This window comes from Erithacus rubecula (genome assembly GCF_903797595.1).
Source record: "Erithacus rubecula genome assembly, chromosome: 28".
Lineage (NCBI taxonomy): Eukaryota > Metazoa > Chordata > Aves > Passeriformes > Muscicapidae > Erithacus > Erithacus rubecula.
The window spans coordinates 2,788,117-2,810,489 of NC_136680.1; the positions used below are offsets into that span (position 1 = coordinate 2,788,117).

Genomic DNA, 22,373 nt, shown 5'->3' on the forward strand with positions numbered 1-22,373 from the left:
GGGAATATTCAAAGGCCTCCAAAGAGCACGGACCCTGTTCCTAAATGGGACCATTCAGGGAAGGAGGGAGGAGGGGGAGATAAGATGCACAGTACTTTTTTACACAAACAAAACTTAAGCATTTCCAAAATGACCAGCAGCTTAGCCCTCTGCCATCAAATCTGAACTGCAAAGCAGCTTTCCCCAGCTCTAAACCACACTGCTCAACCTCAGCAACTGCAGCAGGACAAAATGGAAGTGAACTGAAAATATACTTGGACGCATTTTGTTTTGGTAACCACTTTCTGGTTTCACTCTCAGACCTCAGATTTCAGAAAAGGAAGCACACAGACATTGTTAATTCTGAGATACTCACACATTTCAGTAACAGTCAGATCATAAATGATGAACAAGAACGACTTCAAAATAAACCAAACTTTTATCAGTTGTATTCCAGGGAATGAACCAACACAATGCAGGCCTGGCCAGGAAACCCAGGGAAGAGTTGGCTCTCCCCAAGGCTCATCTCCAGCACAGATGGGTTAACAGAGTTAACATCACTAAACCCAGGAATATTTTTGGTATAGTGTCCCCTCCCCTGACCCCCTGAACAGAAGCCCAACACTGGGGACTGCATCAAACAACATAGTCCCAAATATTAAAGCAATTACAGTTAATAGAAATCCTTCACTTTCTACACCCCAGGCCGCTTCAGAAAGCACTGAACAATTAGGAACAAAACATTACAAAGTTACCGAGACGAAAAGATGAACTCTGATCTCTTTAGACTTTGAGGTACATTTATCAGCAGTTGGGTTATCAGTCTGCAGAGTTAAAAACAGATCCACCCTGTGTGACTGCAGAGCACACCAGGGCTCTTGGAAGACAATCCCGTTATCCCTGGGCAGGGACTGGGCTGCACCTCCCTGCTCCGAGGGCTCCCTTAGCTGGGCTGAACTGAGCAAACTTGGGTGGGGGGGAAAAAAACGAGTGGAGTGTATATAAATAATTCACAAACTGGTTTGTGCAAATTTTTTTTATTTCCACATTTATATCACAACGTGTCCACTTAAAGGACCAAATAGCAAAGTTGCTCCCTTCTGCATCCCAGGAACACAGAAGTCTAGTTACTGTACATTCACTAAGGCTCTTTGTTTTTGCAAATTGCGTTTATGATGGATATCCATAAGGCAAACAATATCTAAAGGAATGGTAACAAGTATATTTCCAGCATACAAACAGGCTTCCTTTTTCCCTCTCACAGTACAGTTACAAACTTGTAGCACCCTCATTACATTTAGATTCTAGAAAAGGTGATTTTTCTTTTTGTATTTTTTTTTTTGTCTTTTTGTTTTTTTTGTCTTTTTGTTTTTTTACCTATAACTTTGCAGGAAGGGAAAAGGAGGAAAAATATTTGGCTGGTGGTGGTGGGATCAAAAAATATCATTAAACATCTAGTTTTTGCAGCATTTCTCAGAGACTGGATTTAAACTGAAACCAGACTAAAATATGTGGATGCCTATGGAATGTTGAGCTGAAGCTGGTGGCCCAGCCTGCAGTGCAACACCTGCTGTTTAAAACCCAATCTCCGTACCACATGACTCTTAAATAACGCAATCATGTTCAGAGATGTGATAGAAATAAAACTACAGTTTTTGCACATTGTCTCTCGAATATCTCACTGCCAAATAAAAACCCAAATCAAGTCAAATAAATAGATGCATATTTTGTTAAGGTAACTTCCACAAATTTTTTTTTTTTTTTTTCTCTGTACCTGCCTGTAATAAGATTCCGGCATTCAGAAAGTGCTGGAAATCCTCTTCACTTCTTGGGGACTAACACTTTTTATAGCTGGCTCGCTATAGAGTTTTAAACTCAACTGATCAACCTTCGTATGCCTTCCTTTGCAATTGTTAGTAAACTGGTAGCAGCATTTCACAAAAGGAGAATTTAAAGGAACGAGCTGGAAAGGCCCAGCTCCCTCCCCCCCTCTGCTCGTGGGGCCTGTTTGTCCAGGACAGGAGGCTCTCTCCAGCTGGAAGTGGCATCGTGTCTGCCAGTTCTGCTAACTGCAGGTGGGAAAAGCGTGCTTAGCAGAACTGCTCTCAGTCTAGGCAGACGTAAGGCAGGATGTTCAATCTCCCATCATCCCCGTGTGGATCTAAGGATATGCACTGTGTCCAATCATACCAGTTACCCTGTGTGTCAAAACAACCGTTCACGCCTGGCCACTGGTGGTCACGTATTCTGTCGAGGTCATCGCCCGTGACCTCCCTGGTGACCCCAGGCAAGTCTGTAGGTTTGCTGTTAGGAGCTAGAACGTGAGTCTTTCTAGCCTCTTTTCTAGTGCTTTCCTCCTGCTTTAAATACTCAGACATGAAGTAGTGAGCTCCTGGAGTCTGTACTCCTGATGAAGACAGCAAGCTACTCTGTCTGTTTAAATATGACTGAATGATTTCATTTCTGGACAACTCTTTCCAGTTCGTTTGTTCAAAGGGGCTTTGCAGGTTGGGTTTTTGCTCCTGCTTTTCCGTTTCTGTCCTGTGCTGTTCAGTAAGTGCAGGGATTTCTACCTGCAAAGGATCTTTCGGTGTTAAAGGTTTTATCTGTCCTGTCATGGGATCAAAAGTGAGTTTTCTCTCTTTTAACCTCACAGGTTTCACACCCCCATCTGTCTCGTGCCCATCCAAGTTGACTGTATAGTCTCTGGGTCGGTACCTTTTCTTCTTTTTGCTATCAGACCCTGAAGCAGCATCGTCACTGTCCATCCTGGAAGCGTCCTGCGGGAAGCCCAGCTGCGATTCCCCGGGGTGGCCTTTGCAGCCGGGAGCCGTGTGCTGCTGAAGTGTCCCTGCTGTGTGCCTGTGCTGGCCCTCGGGGGCTCCCTGCTGCTCCTGCCAGTGCTGCTGCGCCTCGGGGGCCGCCTGGGGAGGGAACTCCAGTCTCTTGGCCGGCAGGGGAGGGGAGGATGGCGGCATCAGGGAGGGCGGCGGCGACGGCACCTGCGCGGCCTCCGCCGGCTGGGGCCTCTGAGATGGACTGGGCGTGGAATCCTTTGGTGAGTACGTGCTGTGCTGCCGAGCAAAAGTGTCGTGCCTGACGTTCCTGGGGCTAAAGGAGGAGCAGCGTGGGCTCTTGGGCTGGTGGGGGCCCGTGGCTTCTTCTGATTTATCATGCTGCTGAAGCACTGCAGTCTTTAGTAACGAGGAAGTGCTTGAAGGTTTTACAAGTCCTGGAGAACTGGTGTGAGGTTTTACAGCGTTTACTGGGATCTTATTGTGTTTATCGTTTTCACTGAGATCTGTCCTGCTGCTTTCGGGCCCTGCGTGTAGGTTTATGTCTACAGGACTGGGAAAATTTTCAGGACTACCTCCAATCCCATTGGTTGGAGGGGGTGAAGAGTTTTGTAATACTTCATGACTAGCTTTGGAGACCTTTGGGGGAGGAGGGCCCTGATGCCCATCCCTGTGATCACCTTTCCTTTTCCTATTTCCCAGTTTCTCTGTTTTTGGAGAATTGAGTTTCTGGATATCATTCCTGCTTTTCAGTTCGCTGATGGGCTTGGCGCCGGGCACAGCAGGGAGTTGTGAGTCTGGTTTGCAGTTGTGGGCACCTCCATTTGCTGATCCTGGTGGGTTGGGCAGCCCCCTTGGCACTGGCTCGTTCTGGGTTACGGGTTCTATCAACTTCTGCCAATTCCGCAACAATTTCTTGGCACGTTTGGCAAGTTCCTCATTGGATGTCTTCTTCCTCACCTCATTGATGAGCCTCCCCAGTCTGGTTTCCTACAAAGACAGACAAGGTGTTTTACAAACACACATCATCCCAAGCAAAATTCTCAAGGAATGTTTCTGCTTTGTAATGCTTACCCCTGAGAAACACCTGGTTAAAAACCATTAAAGTGTTGAATTAATCTTTTTGGAAAGGATTAGTCCAGTGCTCTGCCATGCAATGTGAAACCAGTTCTAGGTTTCAACTCACATTGTCTCTCTGGTAAAAACATCAGAAAGGAATTCTTTAATGAGAAAGAACCATAAGAATGAGGGTGCAGATTCAGATTTGAGGGGAAATGCAGCACCCAAAGGTGTGTGTTTATAACAAGGGAAGTGTAAGATCTGCAGAGAGAGCCAAGAGAAAAGAATTCCAGGATCTTTGCCTGTTTCAGCAACTCGTTAACAATAAAAATCTCCATTTGACAAACCTGACTACCACGTGTGACTTGTGTCCTACCTTCTTCCTCCACCTCTCTCCTCTCCCTTCATTCCCCAGCCTTGTGGAAATGCATGAAAAAGCCATTTAAAGAACATTCCCAGGGAGTGCCAAGGTGGTTTCATGAGCGGAAGGAAGTGTTTGATTGTTCCCAAAGCACTTTTGAAAACAAAGAACCGTTCCACGAGTCAGATTTCTTAAGAAAAGTACTTCAAAGGAGAACACAGACCAGACTGTGAGAGAAATATGCAACCTGTTGTGATACATATGTTGAAATACAGGTGGAGTTATAATTAAGCAACAGTTAAAAGCAAGAACACCGCTAATTTCAATGCAAAGAGTGAAAAAGAAATATATAATTCAGCCATAAAACTTCTTTGGACTGTTTCTACAAGTGGCCAGTGGGAGTTCAGCTCTCCCTACACCTGACCTCCCCACAGATATCAGGCCTTAAAACCTGCTGAACTGAATTTAAGATTAATTTCACAGACCCAGAGCAACTCTATTCCTATTTCAGATTTTAGGTGCTTGGTCACCAAATGTCTACAAAGGTGACCAGAACTGCAGGGTGATATTGCTGAGTGCAACAGAATTAATCAGAGGCAAGTGATGATTAATGTAGTGCCCTGCACAAACAGGAACTGTGCTGCCCAGAATACTGATCTGGGCCCAGAAAGGATCCCTGTGTTCAGCGAGATGTCGGAAGCAGCACGAGAAGGACAAAATAATATCTTAATTGTGAATCCTTTGCAATCCATCTATTGTTTCCAGAAAAGCTCAGATGGAAATTAGAAAGGCAGGAAAAAATCCTTTTATACACATAAAAAAAATCATGTTCAGAGGGTGACATACCTCAAGTGCCTCTTTGGTAATGGGATATTTCTCCAGGCTGGAGATCACTTCCAGCACTGCCACCATGTTATGGATCTGCAACAAGGAAGACAAAGTCACTTCATGTTTCATGTCTTAGTTAACAAATGTAATTTAAGACCTTCCACTTTATAATTGCTGGAAGCATTAATCACAAACTGCTATCAGACTGTCTGGCTTTAGGGAGCTGATTGTTCAAGGAATAGGGACAAGGACACTTTTACTGACCTAGTTGGAAACTGCAGGAGCTGTAACAAACACAGTCTTATGTAAAAGCCAAGGAAACAGTGGCAATAAAACTGCTGTGACTGAGTAACAAAGTTCTGAGACCCCTCTGCAAAGCATCAATTAACTGTGCACAGCCTAACAAGAGCCAAGTGGAGCAGGAGCAAAGGGAAATGTGGAGTTGGATCCTTCAGGCCCCACTGCAGACTGGCCCAAGGCACTGCTCTGCAGTTCCATTCCCAGTTTCACTTCCTGCACTGCACACAGGATCTGAGCCTGCAGGTCCCTCCTTCAGGCTGGGGCTGTGCCCAGCAGGTGTCCCCAGACCATCAGTCCCAGCCTCAGCTCCTCCACCACCCCTTGCTGCTGGTGGATGTGCTTGGGGAGGAGGAATTGCACAAATCCACCTGCACTGAAAAAGTGAGGATCAGCTTCTCTGATGGGCTGCACAGCACCCCCAGCACAGCTGCACATCCTCAGCACATGTGGGATTTTAGTGGTTGCTGTGAGAAACCACACACTACATGTTTTAGGGACTTAGTTCAGAGGTGAACAGGGCAATGCTGGGTTGGACTCAACCTTGGAGAGCTTTTCCAATCCAAATGAGTTTATAAGCTACAGAGAGATCCTTGTTTCCATTACCTGATCTTAGGAGAGCTGAAACATGGAATTTCTAATTCACCCTTGGAGATAGATTTAAAAGATAAGCAAAGGAAAACTTGAATCACAATCTCATTTATTGCTTAATTGCATTTGTGACTCAAGTGGATGTGAAGTGCATATGAGAAAAATCTCTCAGCAAGAACCTCTGCAGGATCCCACATCACCCTGAAACCTCATCAGGAGCATCATCATCATCATCATCACCATCACCAGGCAGCTCTGCCCTCCCAGCCACACATTTCCCTGCATGATCCCTGCTCTTAAAAACACTGACTTGGGTGAGAATTGCCTTTTCCAATGCACTAAGATTCCACAGGAGCACCAGGAGCTGAAGTCTCTTCCCTTGGGCTCAGCCCATGTTTTGTCCATCCCTGCAGGATGTTCAGTGCTGGAGGAACCTGGGTAATGCTGTCAGTGATGAAACACTCGTCCTGATTTTTTTGATGCACTTTTATCAAATTTATGTTTAAAGTTCATGCAGGCTTTGAATGATTCTAACTCCTACAGGGTGTAAGACCAACTCCAGGCCAAAGATGAATTCATTTGTCCTGGTTCTTTCTTCAGCCTGCAGATATTTAAAGAGCTACCATGAGGTCAGGCCTGGTAAAACTCTGCTTAACCTTTAGAGCAGCAAGAGCACCTATTCTGACATATTTTAGTTTTTCTTATTTCACTTCAGTGCACTGACTTTATTCCATGTTTCCACCCTTGCCCTGCCTCAGTGCCCAGGAAGGACAGTTCAGCACCACAGTTGAAGCAATACACAACATCAAGGTTGTTTTTTCAGTTTTTAGAACCAGAGCCCTTAGAACAGTTAAAGCTCAATTCTGGGAGTTTCCAGACAAATATTTTTAAACTTGCAAAACATGATACTCTCCTTCCCAACACTATGAATTACCAGGGTGACAAAGGCTCTGTTGCACACACCATTAACTGCTACAATTATTTTTGCAGTTACTGGTAATCCCCAAATATTCATTATCTAAATGAAGAACTGATGGCAAAAATAGGGTCATTGGCCTATCAGAGGGTCAAGATGGGGAAAGTGATATGTTCATGTGCACACACACCTACAGAAAGGTGAAAGTGCTCAGGGAATTTCCAGTCACAGCTTTGCCTCTGTTCAATGCCCCAAATGCTAAACCACCTGCAGCAGGGCTGGCAGGCTGTGACTGCCCTCCCTGCTCTGGGGGACACATGGTGCCAATTAAGGACAGTGAAAATGGCCTTGCACCCTCAGCTCCTGCTGGAACACAAACCACCCATTTTGGATTCCTCACACATTTGTAACCAATTGAGAACGAGCTGTCACTGCTGAGCAGAGCATGAACATCTCACTCTCCACACCACTGCCAGCAGCTCCTCTCATTTTCCCTTTTTCTTTGACCTGTAGGGAAGCTTCATTCTTTGAAAATAAATATATAAAACGTTCAAGCACATTCAACAACTTCTCTCCACTTCCCCTTGTGTAGTTTTCTCAGGATGTTTCATCCAAAACAGCATAAAGAGAAGCTTATAGTAAAAATCATATTTGCCTATTTCAAAACAACACAGATTAGGAAGTTTCTTGTAGTGCAGTTAAACACAGTGATGGAAACAAAAGGACCTCCCAAAACACCTCAAGTATCAGCAGCACAGCCATCCTGCACATCATCTTCACCTTGAACCAACTGTTACAGCAAATTTCATGCACTGTCACATAACCAGCCTGACACCAATGTCACCAAACCTGCCAGGACACCACCCTGCTTTGAGCAGCAGCAGAAATGATAATTTATTAACACAAAGAGCTACTGAAGATGCTTACTGGGAACAGAACAGGCAGATGAAGTGCATGGAGCAGAGCAGGATGGAATTCAGCAGCCCTGCTCTCTTTGGACACTGCACATCAGTGTCTCAGGAATTTGCATTTTAGTTTCTGTGTGCCTTTGTTTGCTCACACTGCAACCCTCAAAACAACTTCCAGGACCCCCATTTAGGAGTTTGCAGCAAACAGCTCAAAAGAACTGATAAGTAATTGATAAGTAACTGATGCAGCATTCCAAATTCTCTCTTGCTGCTCCCAGGTTGAGAGCACTGACTGGCACACAGAGTAATTCACTACAAAGTTTACTGGAGAACATCTGCTTTGAGTCATCCATGATAATCCTTTCCAGCCAACCCTAATGACAGCCACAGAAAACAAATCTTATTTATTCCATGCAAGGCTCCTTAAGTCATCCAGCCATTCAGCCATACTCTGCAGCTTACTATTGGTGAAATCTTTTCCAAGTTAAGCACTGAATGTTTTTACTCCAGCCTCAGACAAAAGCAGGGGGTTCTGAACTCTCAAGAAAAGATCAAGCAGCTTAATTTTCTTTTCTTAACTGCCATCTTAATCTTATTTCAGTATTTATAAGTCAGGACCAAGTCAGTGACTGATTTCAGGGTTACAGCAGTTTAAAGGGGTTTTGGAAAGGTTAATGTACAGCTGCTCCCTTCCACCTCCACTTCCCAGGAAATCTGGAAGCAGCAGCAAGCTCAGCATCCATACAAGCTCTACTCCCATTTCCAGGTGCAGGGATGTGTTTTCTGTGGGACCAGCACACTCCATGGGATGCTCTGATTCTCTTCCTTTGTTTACACACCAGCCCAGACCCCAAGAACAACCTGAGCACCCCCAGAACATCTTCCTGTCCTCCTGGGGTCTGTCTGGACACACAGCACAACCTGCACTCCCCCACTGCAGCCTGAAAAACAAATGTTACACAAACTTTCTATTGCAGACACTCAGATAAAGCAATGATTTTCTTTTTTAATATTTCACAGGGATGTTTGCAAAGATCTTTGCATGCATGACTAGACTGTGATAGATGACAAACCAGACCTGAGTCACCTGCAGTAGAAGGAGCAGCATTTTCTGTATAACATGAAAAACTCAATGCACAATTCCAAAAACTTGCAGTGAAACTGCTCATGCAGATTCCTGCCTTTCTGGTAGAAAGGTTTTTTTCAGCCACAAGTTCAGGTAACAGTGCTAAAAGGCATCATTTGATAAGTAACAGACATCATCCTTCGGGGTCCCATTAGTGCCCTTACAAATGTTTAAAGGATACTTAAACATGGCCTGGAGTTGCCCATCACTGACAATCCTCTAAAACCAAAGTGTAACACCATCATCCTCCTGAAACCACAGCTTACAACAACCACAGCCTGACTGCAGTGTGGGCATGGTGAACAGAGCACACAGACATCCAGCACACTGCTTTGGAGAGGAAGTATTTGCCATCATACTTAACTATTCATCAGAATATCCATAAATCCTCAAAATTTCCATGGTTTCAGAGAAAGTATTTCTGTAACACTGTCCCACCTGTAGCACCAAAGCAGTTTGACAGAAGCCAGCAGAGAAGTGAAGACACTGTGGGAGACTGAACAGGTTTTTTTTCTTCCTACAAACACAAATCCAGGTGTCAGTTGCCAAGGTGGAGGTTTCTGGTGGCAGTCAATACCAGCAGTAGGGTCCAGACAGAAGTTCACAGGAGCATTTGTACATTTTTTTTGTCTTCCCCCTGCTCCAGGGCTGTGTATCTCCTCAGGAGAGCAGGGAAGTGTTTAAGAAAATCCCAGTTCAATATTGCTGGAGAGGCCAGGGAGGCAGAGCTGGTCCCAAAGGTGCAGTGCCTGCTCCAGGGGTGATGCTGCTCCTTCTCCTGGAGCTCTCAGTGTCACCTGCAGCCAACACCAGCTCCTGCCCCACACCAGGGTCCCCCCTCAGTGTCACATCTTGCCCCAAAACTGCTTTCGTACAAAACCTACTTTGCTGCTCAATAATCTAAAATATGGAATAAGAAGTGAGGAGAGAAAAGTTGCTATTCACAGAAGGCTTTATTTAAATGTGACAACAGAAATCCAGTGGTGCAGAGTTTATTTAGCACTTTGTGGAGGAACTATGAGACACCAGACACTGACAATACACACCACCAACAGAAAATTGTAATGGCATTTGTTCAAAGGTACAGACCAAACACACCAAGTTAGAATTCAGGTTACAACCTGCTGGTATTTAGTTCAGTTCCCTTGCAGCTGATCTATTAACAGTTCCCCCTAGCCCCAATATGACATGATGTTGTCTAAAGATAGGGAACATGAGATACTATTCACAGACACAACATACCAAAAAGATGACAATGCACTACTTTGCTCACATTGTTGAAAATATCTGAAAGTCAGTTTGCCAAGCAAAGATCCAATATTAACCAGTACACAAAAGATATTCTTAAAGGTGGAGGCCAGATTTCTAATAGTATTTAGTAAAACAGATCTTTAAACATGAAGGAATCAATGATTTGGGTTGCAAGTCATTCATTGGGAGAATCCTCTATGACAGAGAAATTCATATGGAGACCACACTTTGAAAAAAAAATTTGTGGTGCAAAACAAGGGGTAGAAAAAAAGCTCCTTGAGTAGCAAGAACAGTGCAAAGAGTGACCAGGCACAGGAAGCATTATCCACATCTCCGGGCTTAAAACTCCCAGATCTACTTTAAAGAGACAAAGCAATCTGCATATATTTTATTTATACTTAGGTTTTATTTATTGGCAAAGTAACATCATCCAGATACCTTCCTGCTTTTACTTTCCAAAGGCAGGATCACCAAAGGAGAGCAAGGTCAGATGCCAATAAAATTCCGCAGTGCGAAGGAACCTTCCCCTGAATCTTGGAAATCTTTCTCCTGCTCCCTCCTGGCAGTGCCCAGGCACATCCCTGAGCTGGGCAGACACCACAGCAGCCAAGAGAATGAGAAGAACTTGCCAGCACCAAGCAGAGTTTGCCCTGGCACTCACAAAGAGCCTCCAGACACAAATGGCCAGCAGCTGCTCTGTGCACAGCCCATTCCAGGGAGGCACCCAGAGCCCTGGCACTGCAGGGACACACTCCAGGCTGGGCCAGGGCAGGGAAACCACCCACAAAAGGAGCATCCACTGCAGCAGGATGGTACAAAAAATAAAACACAGCTTATGAAGGCAAGACACACCCCCAGCTCCCTGCCCGACAGGAAAAGGTCTTTAAGGCAAACAGAAAACAGCAACAGTGAAACACTTTTCTCCATTCATGTTTATTAGCCATGACTGCAAAACATTTTTGTCACTACAGAGAGAATTATCTGTCTGTCAACTTTAACAGTTACTAAACATTTTGGATAACACCATAAGAATTGTGCCTGTAGTTCCAGCCCTGAGCTGCAGACATACAGAGAAGATTCACTGCAATATAATCCCCCCAACTTCTTATTCCACACCCCATAAGAAACCCACACCACCAGACTGTGAAGCTGGAGAAACAAAAATTCATTAACCTGATTTTAAAGAGCCCAGCAGCTGAAGATGGTACATGAAATACTATTCAATTGGTAAAAATTCAAAAATTCCTGCTGAAAGAACAGAGCAAGAAGCAGGGAGCACAACCCCAGGCAGCCACAGCCACTCCTGTGGCACCTACCACAGAAAGAAACATCAATCCCAAACTGTAAAGAATGGCAGAGGAATCAAATTCAGCTGGAATTATATCTTAATCCCAAGGCACAACAAGAACATAGACAAAGAGGAGGTCAGAGGACAGCAGTGATAAGAGGTTTTGAAAACATGGTTATTAACAAAGTTGAAGTTTTCATTTCACACTGTATTGAAAAAAAAAAAAAAAAAGAAAGAGATACATGAAGCTTGAAATAAACCTTCTTATGCGTTATTAGTCATAATAAAGAAAATGTTAATCAACTGTTTTCATGCTCACTGGTCTAATTTGCAACAATACTGATTGCACACAGAAATAACCAGGGAGCTACCAGTACACTCAAATAATCTCTCTATAGTCTCCAGTGCACTGTGGAGGTTTAAGAACAGATTAGGTAAGTCCAGGAGCTGTTTCATGAAGGTGATGGACCACGTGAAGTCCCTTCCAGCCATGTCCCTACACCTGGGGAACAGACACTGAACCAGAAGGGGCACAAACACCTTGAAACACCCATTTCCATCTACTCCAAACTAGACTCAGAGCAGCCATTCAGAACTGTCCTCTCAAAAAGATCCACACAGATAACTCCAGGAAACAGCTTGTATTATAAAGGACCTAAAAATTCAACACTTCCAACCCCACTGCCCCAGCACAGTGCTCCAAGTGATGCCAAAAATCCCAAAAAGAAATGCCCCAAATTTCTCTCCCCACTCAGGCTCTGTAGTTGCTCCCTGTCACAATTTCACACTCACAACCCCTCAATCCCTGCACTGGTGCTAAGCACATCCAATTAAGATACAGTTTCCTTGTCTACAGGATATTAATTTCTCCTCCTCTTCCCCCAGTACAGAAACTTCAACCAGACAAATCTTGGTAGTTGCTATTTATTATAAGCCATGAACTGAAGTCCAAAATTATTGCTTCAAAATTTAGAGAGCCATAAAATGAGGTTGCTGTGCAAGCAAAGTCACAGGGACAACTGGTCCTACTTCAATGAGACAGAAATGCAGTTAGATGAGTATTCAGGCAGAATAATATAGAATATATAGAAAATCCAGCCTTAAAATGTGCCCCTTCTGATTCATCATGATCTTGGTGCTTTCTGCTGAAGGAACTCACCTGAACTCACTGGTACCTCCCTGGGGTAAGGTCAGAGCACAGTGAGGTACCACAGGACCCCTAAAAGCATCACTTTAGAACCATTCTGTGACCACCTGCTCCTCTTCATGCACTCCAGAGAACTGGTGAGCATTTTAAATCATGTAAATGCAACATGCATTTAAGGACTGATGAGAAGGGATCCAGAGCTTTGTGAAGTTTTAAAATATTATTTACCCATCCCTTAAAATATCTACCCAGAACTGTTAACACAGAGCAGTTTATTTGAGTGCAATTCAGAAAGGCCCTACTAATGCCCTCACAATACAGAATTTTCACCCTTTTTTAAAAAAAGTAGAACCATTTATCAGCATCCTAGTGTACTTTAAATGCAGCAGGCCAACTTTTCTCAAATTCCTAGGGAAGCCTCTGAGCTGATTCTTTAAGTGATAGAGGAGGCTGAGGTGAATACAATGTTGAATTCTTTGTGGAATGTATTAATTCATCACACTGAAGTGCAAGATGCTCATGTGACTGCTCATGAGAGTTTAGGCATGGTGTGTTTGTTCACAAAACCTGAGAAAAATAGTGTTACAAATGGGGAAAGTTTGTGGACAAGTCACTGTATCCTTTCAACAACTGTTACCAATAGTGAATTCTTGCCAGCACTTACCATAAACAAGTTTTATGGATGCAAAAAAAAAAAACCAAAAAAACAAAAACTGAAATCAATTTACACATCTCCTAGAATTACTGCTCTCCAAATTCTAGATTAAACACTGCCACCAGTCACCCCCTTCCAAACAGCTCTATTCTCTGCAGGCTGTGTCACCTCAGGACAATGTCACCTGTCAGGAAAGCAAAGCCCCCCAGTAATCCCTGGAGAATGTTTGGCCATTCCAGCCAGCAGCACAATCCTTAGCAGCTCCTTGGAAACAAAATGTCTTCTCTACCTTTGGCTGGGGAAAAAAAAGTTATCCCTGGAGGAAGGTGAGCTTGGAGCCCTCCCAGCTCAGGGTTTGTAAAAGCAGCTGCACTCCAGAGCCAATGGCAGGACCAAGGAACCCAGCACTCACCTCCATGTTTTAAATATTTAAACACAGAACATTGAAATCTGGAATTCCAGACTGGTTTGGGTTGGAAAGGACCTTAAAACCCACCTCATTCCACACCCCTGCCATGGGCAGGAGCACCTTCCACTATCCCAGGTTGGTCCAACCAGGCCATGAACACTTCCAGGGATGGGGCAGAACATCCATGAAGCTCCAACCTGGCCTGGTTATTTCTAACCTAGTGCCAAAAAACTTCTCCATTTCCAGTTCAGAAAGCCCCAGTGAGGTTTAAGCCCCTTGGCAGCCTGTCTTGACAAGACCAGCAAAGGGAGTACAAACTCAAAACCCAAAAGCTCCTGTTTTGACAAACTCTTCCTCCTCACAAGACAATGGACACTGAGTTTTCCTCATGCTCCTGAGTAGTGCTCAGTCCATGAGCTGCAGGTACCCACTTCCACAAAGAAATCTGAAACATCACCTCTTGAATCTTCTCCTCCACCTCACTGTGCTCAATTCTGTTCAAAAATCAGCTGTGGTTTCCCCAAGGAATAAATACAATATTGAATTTTTTTTCCTGTCCTTTTCTGCTGCAGTTAATTTACAGAGCATGAGGAGTGTTATATACTGACCTGCTCAGAAAGTGATGGCTTGAGTTACAGACATTTGTAATGTGCTGGAAATTTGTTCACCAAAGACAATTTATGACTGTGCATCACCACCCTGAGAAAACACCATGTTCCTCCACCTTCCACAGCTCTACACCCCTTAAAAAAAAATAAAAAATCAAACCCTCCAGACCTGTACTATAACTGTGATACTCTGCAAGCTGATCCTGCATGGAAACTATGTGAGAAAGCAGCTCCACAGAAGTGCTGGCTGTCACTCTGAGACAAGACTTCCACCTCTGCACAGTTGTCTCCACAGCACAGAGTTTGAAAACACACCCAGCTGAGTGTGTCCCTGAATCCCTGGGATGGAGGATCTGCTGGGTTAGAAACCACTCTGCTCACTAAAACACAACTAATTATGTTTTACTTCCAGTGACTCCTCAGCAGAAATTGCTACCACTGACTGTTTGGACATGCTGAAAATTGTACACTTTGATATGAACAATCACACTGAGGCATGCACTGCTGCCCTGTGAAAGCTGTGCCCCTGAAAACACCAATTTGCTGAGTTTTAGCAGATTGCACCTCAAATTAAAGCAATTTGCTGGCACTTAAATATTATTCCAAACACCAAAAGCATGAATTACCCACAGAAAGAGTAATTTAGCTGTTAGAATACTGAATAAACAAACTTACATTTACATTAAACTTAATGTGAGGTACTTACTTACCTTTACCTTAAATTATTTCTTTAAAGACCAAGTGTAAAAGTGAGGCCACATCCTACCACATTAGACAGACTGAAGGAAGTATATCTGGAGTTATCACCAAGCACATAACTGGTCAGAAGAGATAGCAGCAAAATGTTATCAGCCAAAACAGACATGTTTTTATGTAAAAAAGCTACACTGACATTACTTTTAACTCCAAGCATAATGTATTGGAGTAACTATGCCTTAAAAGCAGTGCTTGACTAACATCAAACTTCTGCAGCAGGCAGAATTGATTACTCCTTCCCCTCTCCTGAAACTTTTGTGGCTCCTGAAAAAAAAAAATTAAAAAAACCTAATTGTCACCTGCAGCAGCTTCTTGAAGAAACTGGGAAAGGATCCACAGGGAGAAAAAGCTTCAGCTGCAGTGGAGCTACTTTGACCAGGAGCCAAAGGTGCCAGAATGACAGTGCTGCTGTGTCATGTGGCCACAGCAGAACCCCAGGAGAGACAACCACACACATCTCACCACCCCTGAACTGGACTCACCCTCAATTTACTGCACAAACCCCCCCAGAAAGACAAATTGGAGTTCCCAGCCCAGACTCAGACTTTTGAAACACAGCCTAAGCTGAAAGTCTTCCTGTTTGCTAAGGTTGGGAGGCTCCCTCTCCACGTGGGAGCTCTGGAGTGTTTTCCCTCCTGCCCCTGCTGCTGTCAGGCTGCAGTGCCTTGGCAGCAGGAGCTGATCCAGCTGGATCCCATACCCATCCCAGCTCCAGCCCTGCCAGGATGCCCTGCTCAGCTCCCTGCTCTCTTGCCTTCAAGGTGTGCCAAGGTGCACTCAAATGGCCTCACTCAGGATCCAGAGCAGCCCCACGGGGAGACAGCAACTCAGGAAGAAGCAGCAGCCACAGGTCCTCTGCTGCCTGACAAGTTTGTTCCAGCACATCTCTCCTGGAAAGACCCTCACCTTGCACACAGCTGTCTGTGGTCACTACCAGAGGTTATTCCCTATATTTATACTACCTGCAAAAAAGTTGGTTCTTCCACTGAGGAGATGTTTCATGGCTACACCAATAAAAAATGTGTCAATAAGTTATTTTCCTACAGCCTCTGAGCATTCAGAGTGCTTGTTTCCCACCAGGGGCCCACATACAGCACATGCAGAGAGGTGCTTGCTGCAAAGTTTTATCATTTGGATTTAAAAGCTCTTTAATGATCCCCTATGATGACCCAGTCTGACAATGTGAGGGGGCTGAAGCTGCTCTAGGACAGCCTGAGCTGCCACCACCCCAGTGTCACCTCTCCTTGCCACACAATTCCCCAGCTCTGTGCCAGAACTGTCACCTCTCCAGGAGGAGCTGGGGCATGCGAAAGGGTCCCTGAGGAGCCCCTGTTCAGGTAGAGTTTGGCCAGGTGAGTTCCTTGGAGCACAAGGGAGGGAACAAGAACAGAGGTGGGGACATGATAGGAATCCCAACAGCTCCACTGGAAGCTTCAGCTGGTGTAAGCACAGGAATTTAAGCCAAATCAATCCAATTTTTGATCATTTGGAGCATTGTCCACACAGCCCTTAGTGCAAGGTGGTGGTTTACTCTTGAACTGCAGAGTTCATTCATGAGTTACAACTCAGAATCAACAGCATTCCCCTGGCTGGCTGTGAAGGTTTCCCAGCAGTGATTCCAGGACACATTCAGAGCCCCTGTATTGCTGCATGCCCACAAACACAGGATAATTCCAGACATCTGTGATCCACACACAAGTGACAGTGACAAAAAAGGGCTCTGCAAGTGAAACTTGACCATAAGGCAGCCACTGTCACCTCAAAAAACCCAGACAGGTGTGGTTAACTTTTCCAGGTGACAACACCTCCTTCCTGCCAGCTCCCAAGGCAGGAGGGAAGCACCCAGGAAGCAGCAACATTCCACTCCTCATGCAATCACACACTGGGCTGGGTTGGAAGGGACTTTAAAGACCATCCCATTCCACTCTCCTGCCATGGGCAGGGACACCTTCCACTGTCCCAGGTTGCCCCAAGCCCTGTTCAACCTGACCTTGGACACTTCCAGGGATGGGGAAGCCACAGTTTCTCTGGGCAGCCTGTGCCAGGGCCTCCCCACCCTCACAGCAAACTGTTCTTTTCTGCTTCCACACTCATTTAAACACTTTCAGACCCAATTCTGCTGCCAGAACTATTTGCAATGCACCAGAAGTTTTATCAACTAATTGAGCTACATCAAAAACTACCTGGGAAAAGATCCATATATTGTCTTTTTGATTCCTTAAATCCTGATCAATCCTTGGTTCAGCTCACCACACGATCCTGCACACATAAAATGGGTGTGTGTAGCAGGAATAAGAAATGGGTGTTATTTAAATTGTCACTGCTGCTGAAACAAACACTCAAATTAGAGCTTCAGAGCAAATGACTACTGCCATCATCACTGCAACCTGGGGAGTTTCAAGGAATTAACAACTGAAAAGCAGTTTGGCATTCCCCTTGCTTTGACCCCTCAATTCAAACTCCCTGATATTTTTCTTCACTCAGATTTTGTCTTAGCAGCCTCAAAGTTCAGAATGGTCTCACTGCTGCAAGAGTCACTACTCTATGTACAAATTAAAAGTTTTTAAACCTACAGCCTCCCAATCCCTCTCAAGTGACATCCTGCACTGCCACCAAGCCAAATAAGTTTCTTTGGAAAGAAGTGGACAGGCAAAATTCAAAGTAAGGCCAAAAAACCAACTGTGCCATCACCCTCACACAGTGAATTCAAGTGAATCCAAGTGTTTGTAATAAAGAGCACTAAGAAACACAGACCTCATTTAAAGTTATTATAAAGAATCTGGACACAATGGGACTCTCTCTACATCAGGCCCAAATCTAAATCTGGAACTGAAGACTGACATGAAAACAACACTTTAGACCTTGCACATTAGGAAATACTCCCCAGCCCCCTGCATTTTATCCCACACCTGGAACAACCTGCTGCCTTCACACACAAAACATGAGACTGCTCCAAACAAGATGAGCTGCAAGTGGGGAAAGGGACAAAGAGGGCAAGAGGTACAACAGGTTCTCTGCACCTCCCTCCAAACTGCTAAGCTCATTAGGGCTCACAGAAAAGGATAAAGCTCAGGCAAGAGCCATTCCTAGTCTACTTTCGCCCACACATAACACTTCCTGCACCCAAAGAAACCACTGAGACCCTCTGGAAATGAACCACCAGCTTCCCCTGCTTTCATATTTGTATTATCACAGTGCCTTGCACCTTCTTAAGACAGTACTGGAAAGCACCTTTACCACTGGTGAGAGGGGTTTGGTCTCCAGCACCTTGGTAAAACAACCAACAGAGAAAACAGCCATGGGAGCTGTAATTATGCAGCTTGGGCCAGGCCCTGCCAATGCACCACCCAACATATTCCAACACACAGGCCAATTAATTATTAATAATTCAGACCATGGACCACTCCTGAAGATCTGTGCAGCAAGTCCAGCTGAGATACTGCATGAGCCACAGCTGGAGTTAAAGCCAAGCCTAACCTCACAGGGAGCACACAATACAGACTGTTACTCAAACCAAAGCTGGGTTTGTGTCACAGAGGGGTACTAATGGCAAATAATGAAGTTATTATCTAATATTTAAAAACAGGAACAGATTGCTACATATTCAGCATGAGGAACCATTTAATTGCAAGCACAATTCTAGCAGCTGGTTGGAAATGACAGGCTTGCCCACAGAGTAAAAACCAACATTTCTCATTACTCCTGACATCAGGGAATAAACTCCTCCAGGAGCACAGAGCAGGAGTTACCAAGCCTAAGGTGTTCTGCTGGGTGGAAGGGATGGTTTCTCAGCACACAGAATCTGCAGGAAAAAGTCTTGTTCCCACCAGAATCAAGGAACATCTCCCCTGTCAGACCTCACAGAACAGAACTCCTGCTATGTTCTCACAGAAGCCTTGGAAGGAAAGTGGTGCTGGTACTCAGTGCTTAGGTCATGGAGCAGAAGAGGTTTGCCCATATGTTTCCTCGAGGAGAAAAGGCTGAATAAATGAAGACACAATACCAGACATCCCGGGTGGCTTCTAGGATGATGTAAGTTCTTTTAAAAATAGCTTATTTCTTATAGGTCTCCTTTGAAATAGTTCAGAATTTACAGGGGTAACCTCTAAGTGTGGGAAACTAAGTTATAAATATATTCTGCAGCGATTACTAGAGGAGGTTCAAGTGCTAAACATGTGTAAATTCAATATTGCTCCCGAGTCAGCAGGGCTTTATGGAGCAGCTGGAGATGAACAATCAGCACAGGAGATGATTTCCTGAGGCCAGCAGGTTCTGCAAGCTTGGGGAAACGATTATTTTGACCAGTTCAACCCAACAGAGGTAGAGAAACTTACGTCCTCATTTTTTATTTTTTCATTTAAGGCATGACCTGTTAGTTGACCAAGATCCAACTAACCACTCAGGAATGAATACCCACAATGGCAGCTCGTACAAGGAGATGTGTTAGGGAATTTAAGTGAAGCTTAAATTTACAGTCCCTACAGAAAAGCACCATGAAGAGCCAACCATCTCCTCCCTCCTCAGCCCCACAGAACTGAACTGGTTTTGCCCCCCTGACATCACTAGTGCAGCTTTCACCCTCTCCAGAATGATACACACCAACTATACTGAAAAGCTTGAATTAAATCTAGGCCTCAAAGCTTGGCTTTCTTGGTAAATGAGGAAGTCAGTGGCAACAATGAATGCTGTAGGTTTGAACAGAACTAATTCTGTCAGGAGATTCCAAGAGCTGAAAGTAGCTGGAGCTTTCCATGAGTCCCCAGCTCATGGCTGCACTGACTCTAACAGCAGGAAAACAGCACAGCAGCTCCTGGTACTTTCACACTGGTGCCCAAGTGTGATTAAACTCAGAATCTGCTTTTTAAGTGTGTTCAAAATGTAAGTTTTTCTTCCCTCTGTGCCAGTGACGTGCCAGGTAGTGAACAATCAACAACACCACATATTCCATGTGCTTTGGAGCCAAGAGTCTGAGCTCTCAGCCTGCACAATGAACCTCAGCTACACCACCTCTGCTCTCCTTCAAGAAAAGGTTAAACTGGAAGACAGACCCTGCCTACAGGCACTTTGGAACAATGGGCTGATTTTTCTGCCACCAATTATTGCCCTGGATAAGTATCAAGTATGTAGAATTATAATTTAACATACATCACTCCTAAACTTAAGGGGCTACTGACCTGCTGGGAGCTTTGCCTGGTTATTTTGGGTCCTCTCACAACAGCATCGTGTAACATCAGTGTGTGGAGAAAGGGAAGAGTATCCATCACAAAACTGACTTCCTGCCTGCTCAGTTCTGCACAGCCACAGTGTCTGACAAAGTAACACCAGAATTAGGGTAACCACTGCAGCTGACAGTTCTGAAGTCAAAAGACACCACAGATCTGCTAGAATTTTATTAAAGTAGGTTGGCACTCAATCTCACGTAGAGTGAAAAATCTGCAGCCACAGAAAGAGAGCTCAGAGCAAACAGGATTCATGAAGTGCACTAACTGACATTTCAGCAGGATCCACGTTAAAGCACTGCAAACTCAGACAGCGCTGACATTTACCAGCGCACAATTACCACCACGATTTGTTACTGTTACTCCCATGTGTAACTCTGCAGCTCACCACAGATGCCCAGCCCAGGGGGTTCCACAGAACCTACAAGGTCAGGCTGATTTTTCTTCAGTGCCCATGTCACACGCAGGCTGTTCCAGGAAGAGCACCAAATGACAATAACTTTATTAACTACTTTAGGACTTTAATACAGGTCTGGCACAAAAAAGCACTTGTTCAGACAGGAGCAGGTATGACTTTAATAGAACCAAAGCACCATTTCACACACCCCAGCCCCTGGAATAACACGTACACATTCAGCCTGATGCACCAGAGGCTGGCCCCACAAACTGCAGATGGCAAAGACAGACCCACCTTGGCATCCTGCGGTGGTGACTGTTGATCTAAGACTAAAAAATTGGACAGATTGAGAGCCCTGCAGTCCTCTCACAGTAATAAACACCTAAGCAGAGAACTGCTTGGATGAGCCAAAAAACCCTTAAAAGGAGCAAGTGATCCTTTGGATAACCGCCACTTGCAGGTAACATACACGCTGACTTCTGTGCTTACACCACATCCCAGAAGGCGCAGATAAGCTCATTACGGCGCTGCAGGAAGGGATAAAAGCGAACACCGAGGCTGCTCGGTGCTGGAGCAGCTCCAGAGCCCCGCAGCGAGCGCCGGAGCCCTCCCGGCGTCCCCGCAGCCCGGGGTGCCCCCGGCCGCGGCGGGAGCGGCCGCCGGGCCCGAGGAACAGGTGGGCGCCCCGGAAGGTCCCGGCGAGCGGCGGCGGGGCCGGCCCAGAGCCCCCTGCAGGCCGCGCCCGAGCCGCGGCCTGGCGTGGGGAGGCGGCCGGGCCGCCCGCCGCATGGCCGGGCAGCACCGGCCGGGCCCGGGGCGCCGAGCGGCGGCGGGGCGGGGGCGGCCGCGGCCGGGGCCGGCGGGGAGCGGCTCCCGGAGCCCCCGGCGGGGCGGCCCCGAGCTCCCGGCCCGGGGGGCGCGGGCGGGAGGCGCCGCCGGCTGCGGGACCCCGGGCGGGCGGCGCGGCGGGAGCTCCGCGCTACCGCCCGCAGCGGAGGCTCCGGGGAACCGGGGGCGGCCCCGGCGGGAGCCCCGGAGGCCCCGGGCGGGGGGAGAAAGGCGTCGCGGCGGGAGCGCCGGGCGGGGGTCGGCCCGGAGCGGCGGGGGCCCGCGGGGCCCGTACTCACGTTGCTCTGCGGGTCGATGGCCTGCAGCAGCCGGTCCCTGATCTGCTGCGGGGACGGGGCCGGAGCCGCTGTCATTGCCTGGGCGAAGCGGGGCGGCTGCGGCTGCGGCCGGGGCGGGCGGGCGGCGGGGCCGGGCCGGGCCGGGGCGGCGGCGGCGGCGGCTCCTCACTCGCCGGCGGCGGCGGCCTCGGGGAGCCGGAGGAGCATGTTCGCTCCCCGCGGGGCGGGGGCGGCGCGGGGGGCCGGGGGGAGCGGGCGAGCCCAGCGCTCCGCTCCGCTCCGCTCGGGCCGAACGCGGGGCGCGCTGGGGGCAGGGCCGGCGCCGCGCGCGGCTCCCTGGGACGCGCCCGACGCCGTGACGTGCGCGCGCCGCGCCCCGGCCCCCGCCCGCCCGCGCCGCCGGGGGCGCGCACCGCGCGTGCGCCGGGGAGGGCGGGCGGCGGCGGGAACGCGCGTGCGCGGTGGGGGAGCGGGGCGGGGCCGGAGGGGGGTGGGGCGCCGTGAGGGGGGAAAGGGGAAGGCGGGAAGAGGGGGGGAAACAGCGGCGGTGCTGGCGACATGGGGACAGCAAACAGGGGCTGCTGAGGGACAGAGCAATGCCGGGGACATGGGGACAGCAAACAGGGGCTGCTGAGGGACAGAGCAATGCCGGGGGA

At 46.9% G+C, this 22,373-nt stretch overlaps 1 protein-coding gene across 4 annotated transcripts; it reads right to left on the minus strand.

Annotated features, from left to right (window-relative positions):
* Positions 1 to 1,154: 1,154 nt before the first annotated feature.
* Positions 1,155 to 22,064, minus strand: MED26 (mediator complex subunit 26). 4 transcript variants are annotated; one of them, XM_079328104.1, is made up of 4 exons: positions 14,929 to 15,033; positions 14,219 to 14,353; positions 5,041 to 5,115; positions 1,155 to 3,764 (listed from the first exon to the last, which is right to left on the minus strand). In XM_079328104.1, the coding sequence occupies exons 3-4, from the start codon at positions 5,104 to 5,106 to the stop codon at positions 2,085 to 2,087; spliced, it is 1,746 nt and encodes a 581-aa protein (XP_079184230.1). In that variant the 5' UTR covers positions 5,107 to 5,115; positions 14,219 to 14,353; positions 14,929 to 15,033; the 3' UTR covers positions 1,155 to 2,084. The 4 variants fall into 4 exon arrangements, with proteins under 4 accessions (XP_079184230.1, XP_079184228.1, XP_079184231.1 ...); XM_079328102.1 differs by lacking the exons at positions 14,219 to 14,353; positions 14,929 to 15,033 and adding an exon at positions 21,718 to 22,064; XM_079328105.1 differs by lacking the exons at positions 14,219 to 14,353; positions 14,929 to 15,033 and adding an exon at positions 15,274 to 15,739.
* Between the last annotated feature and the right edge of the window lie 309 nt (positions 22,065 to 22,373).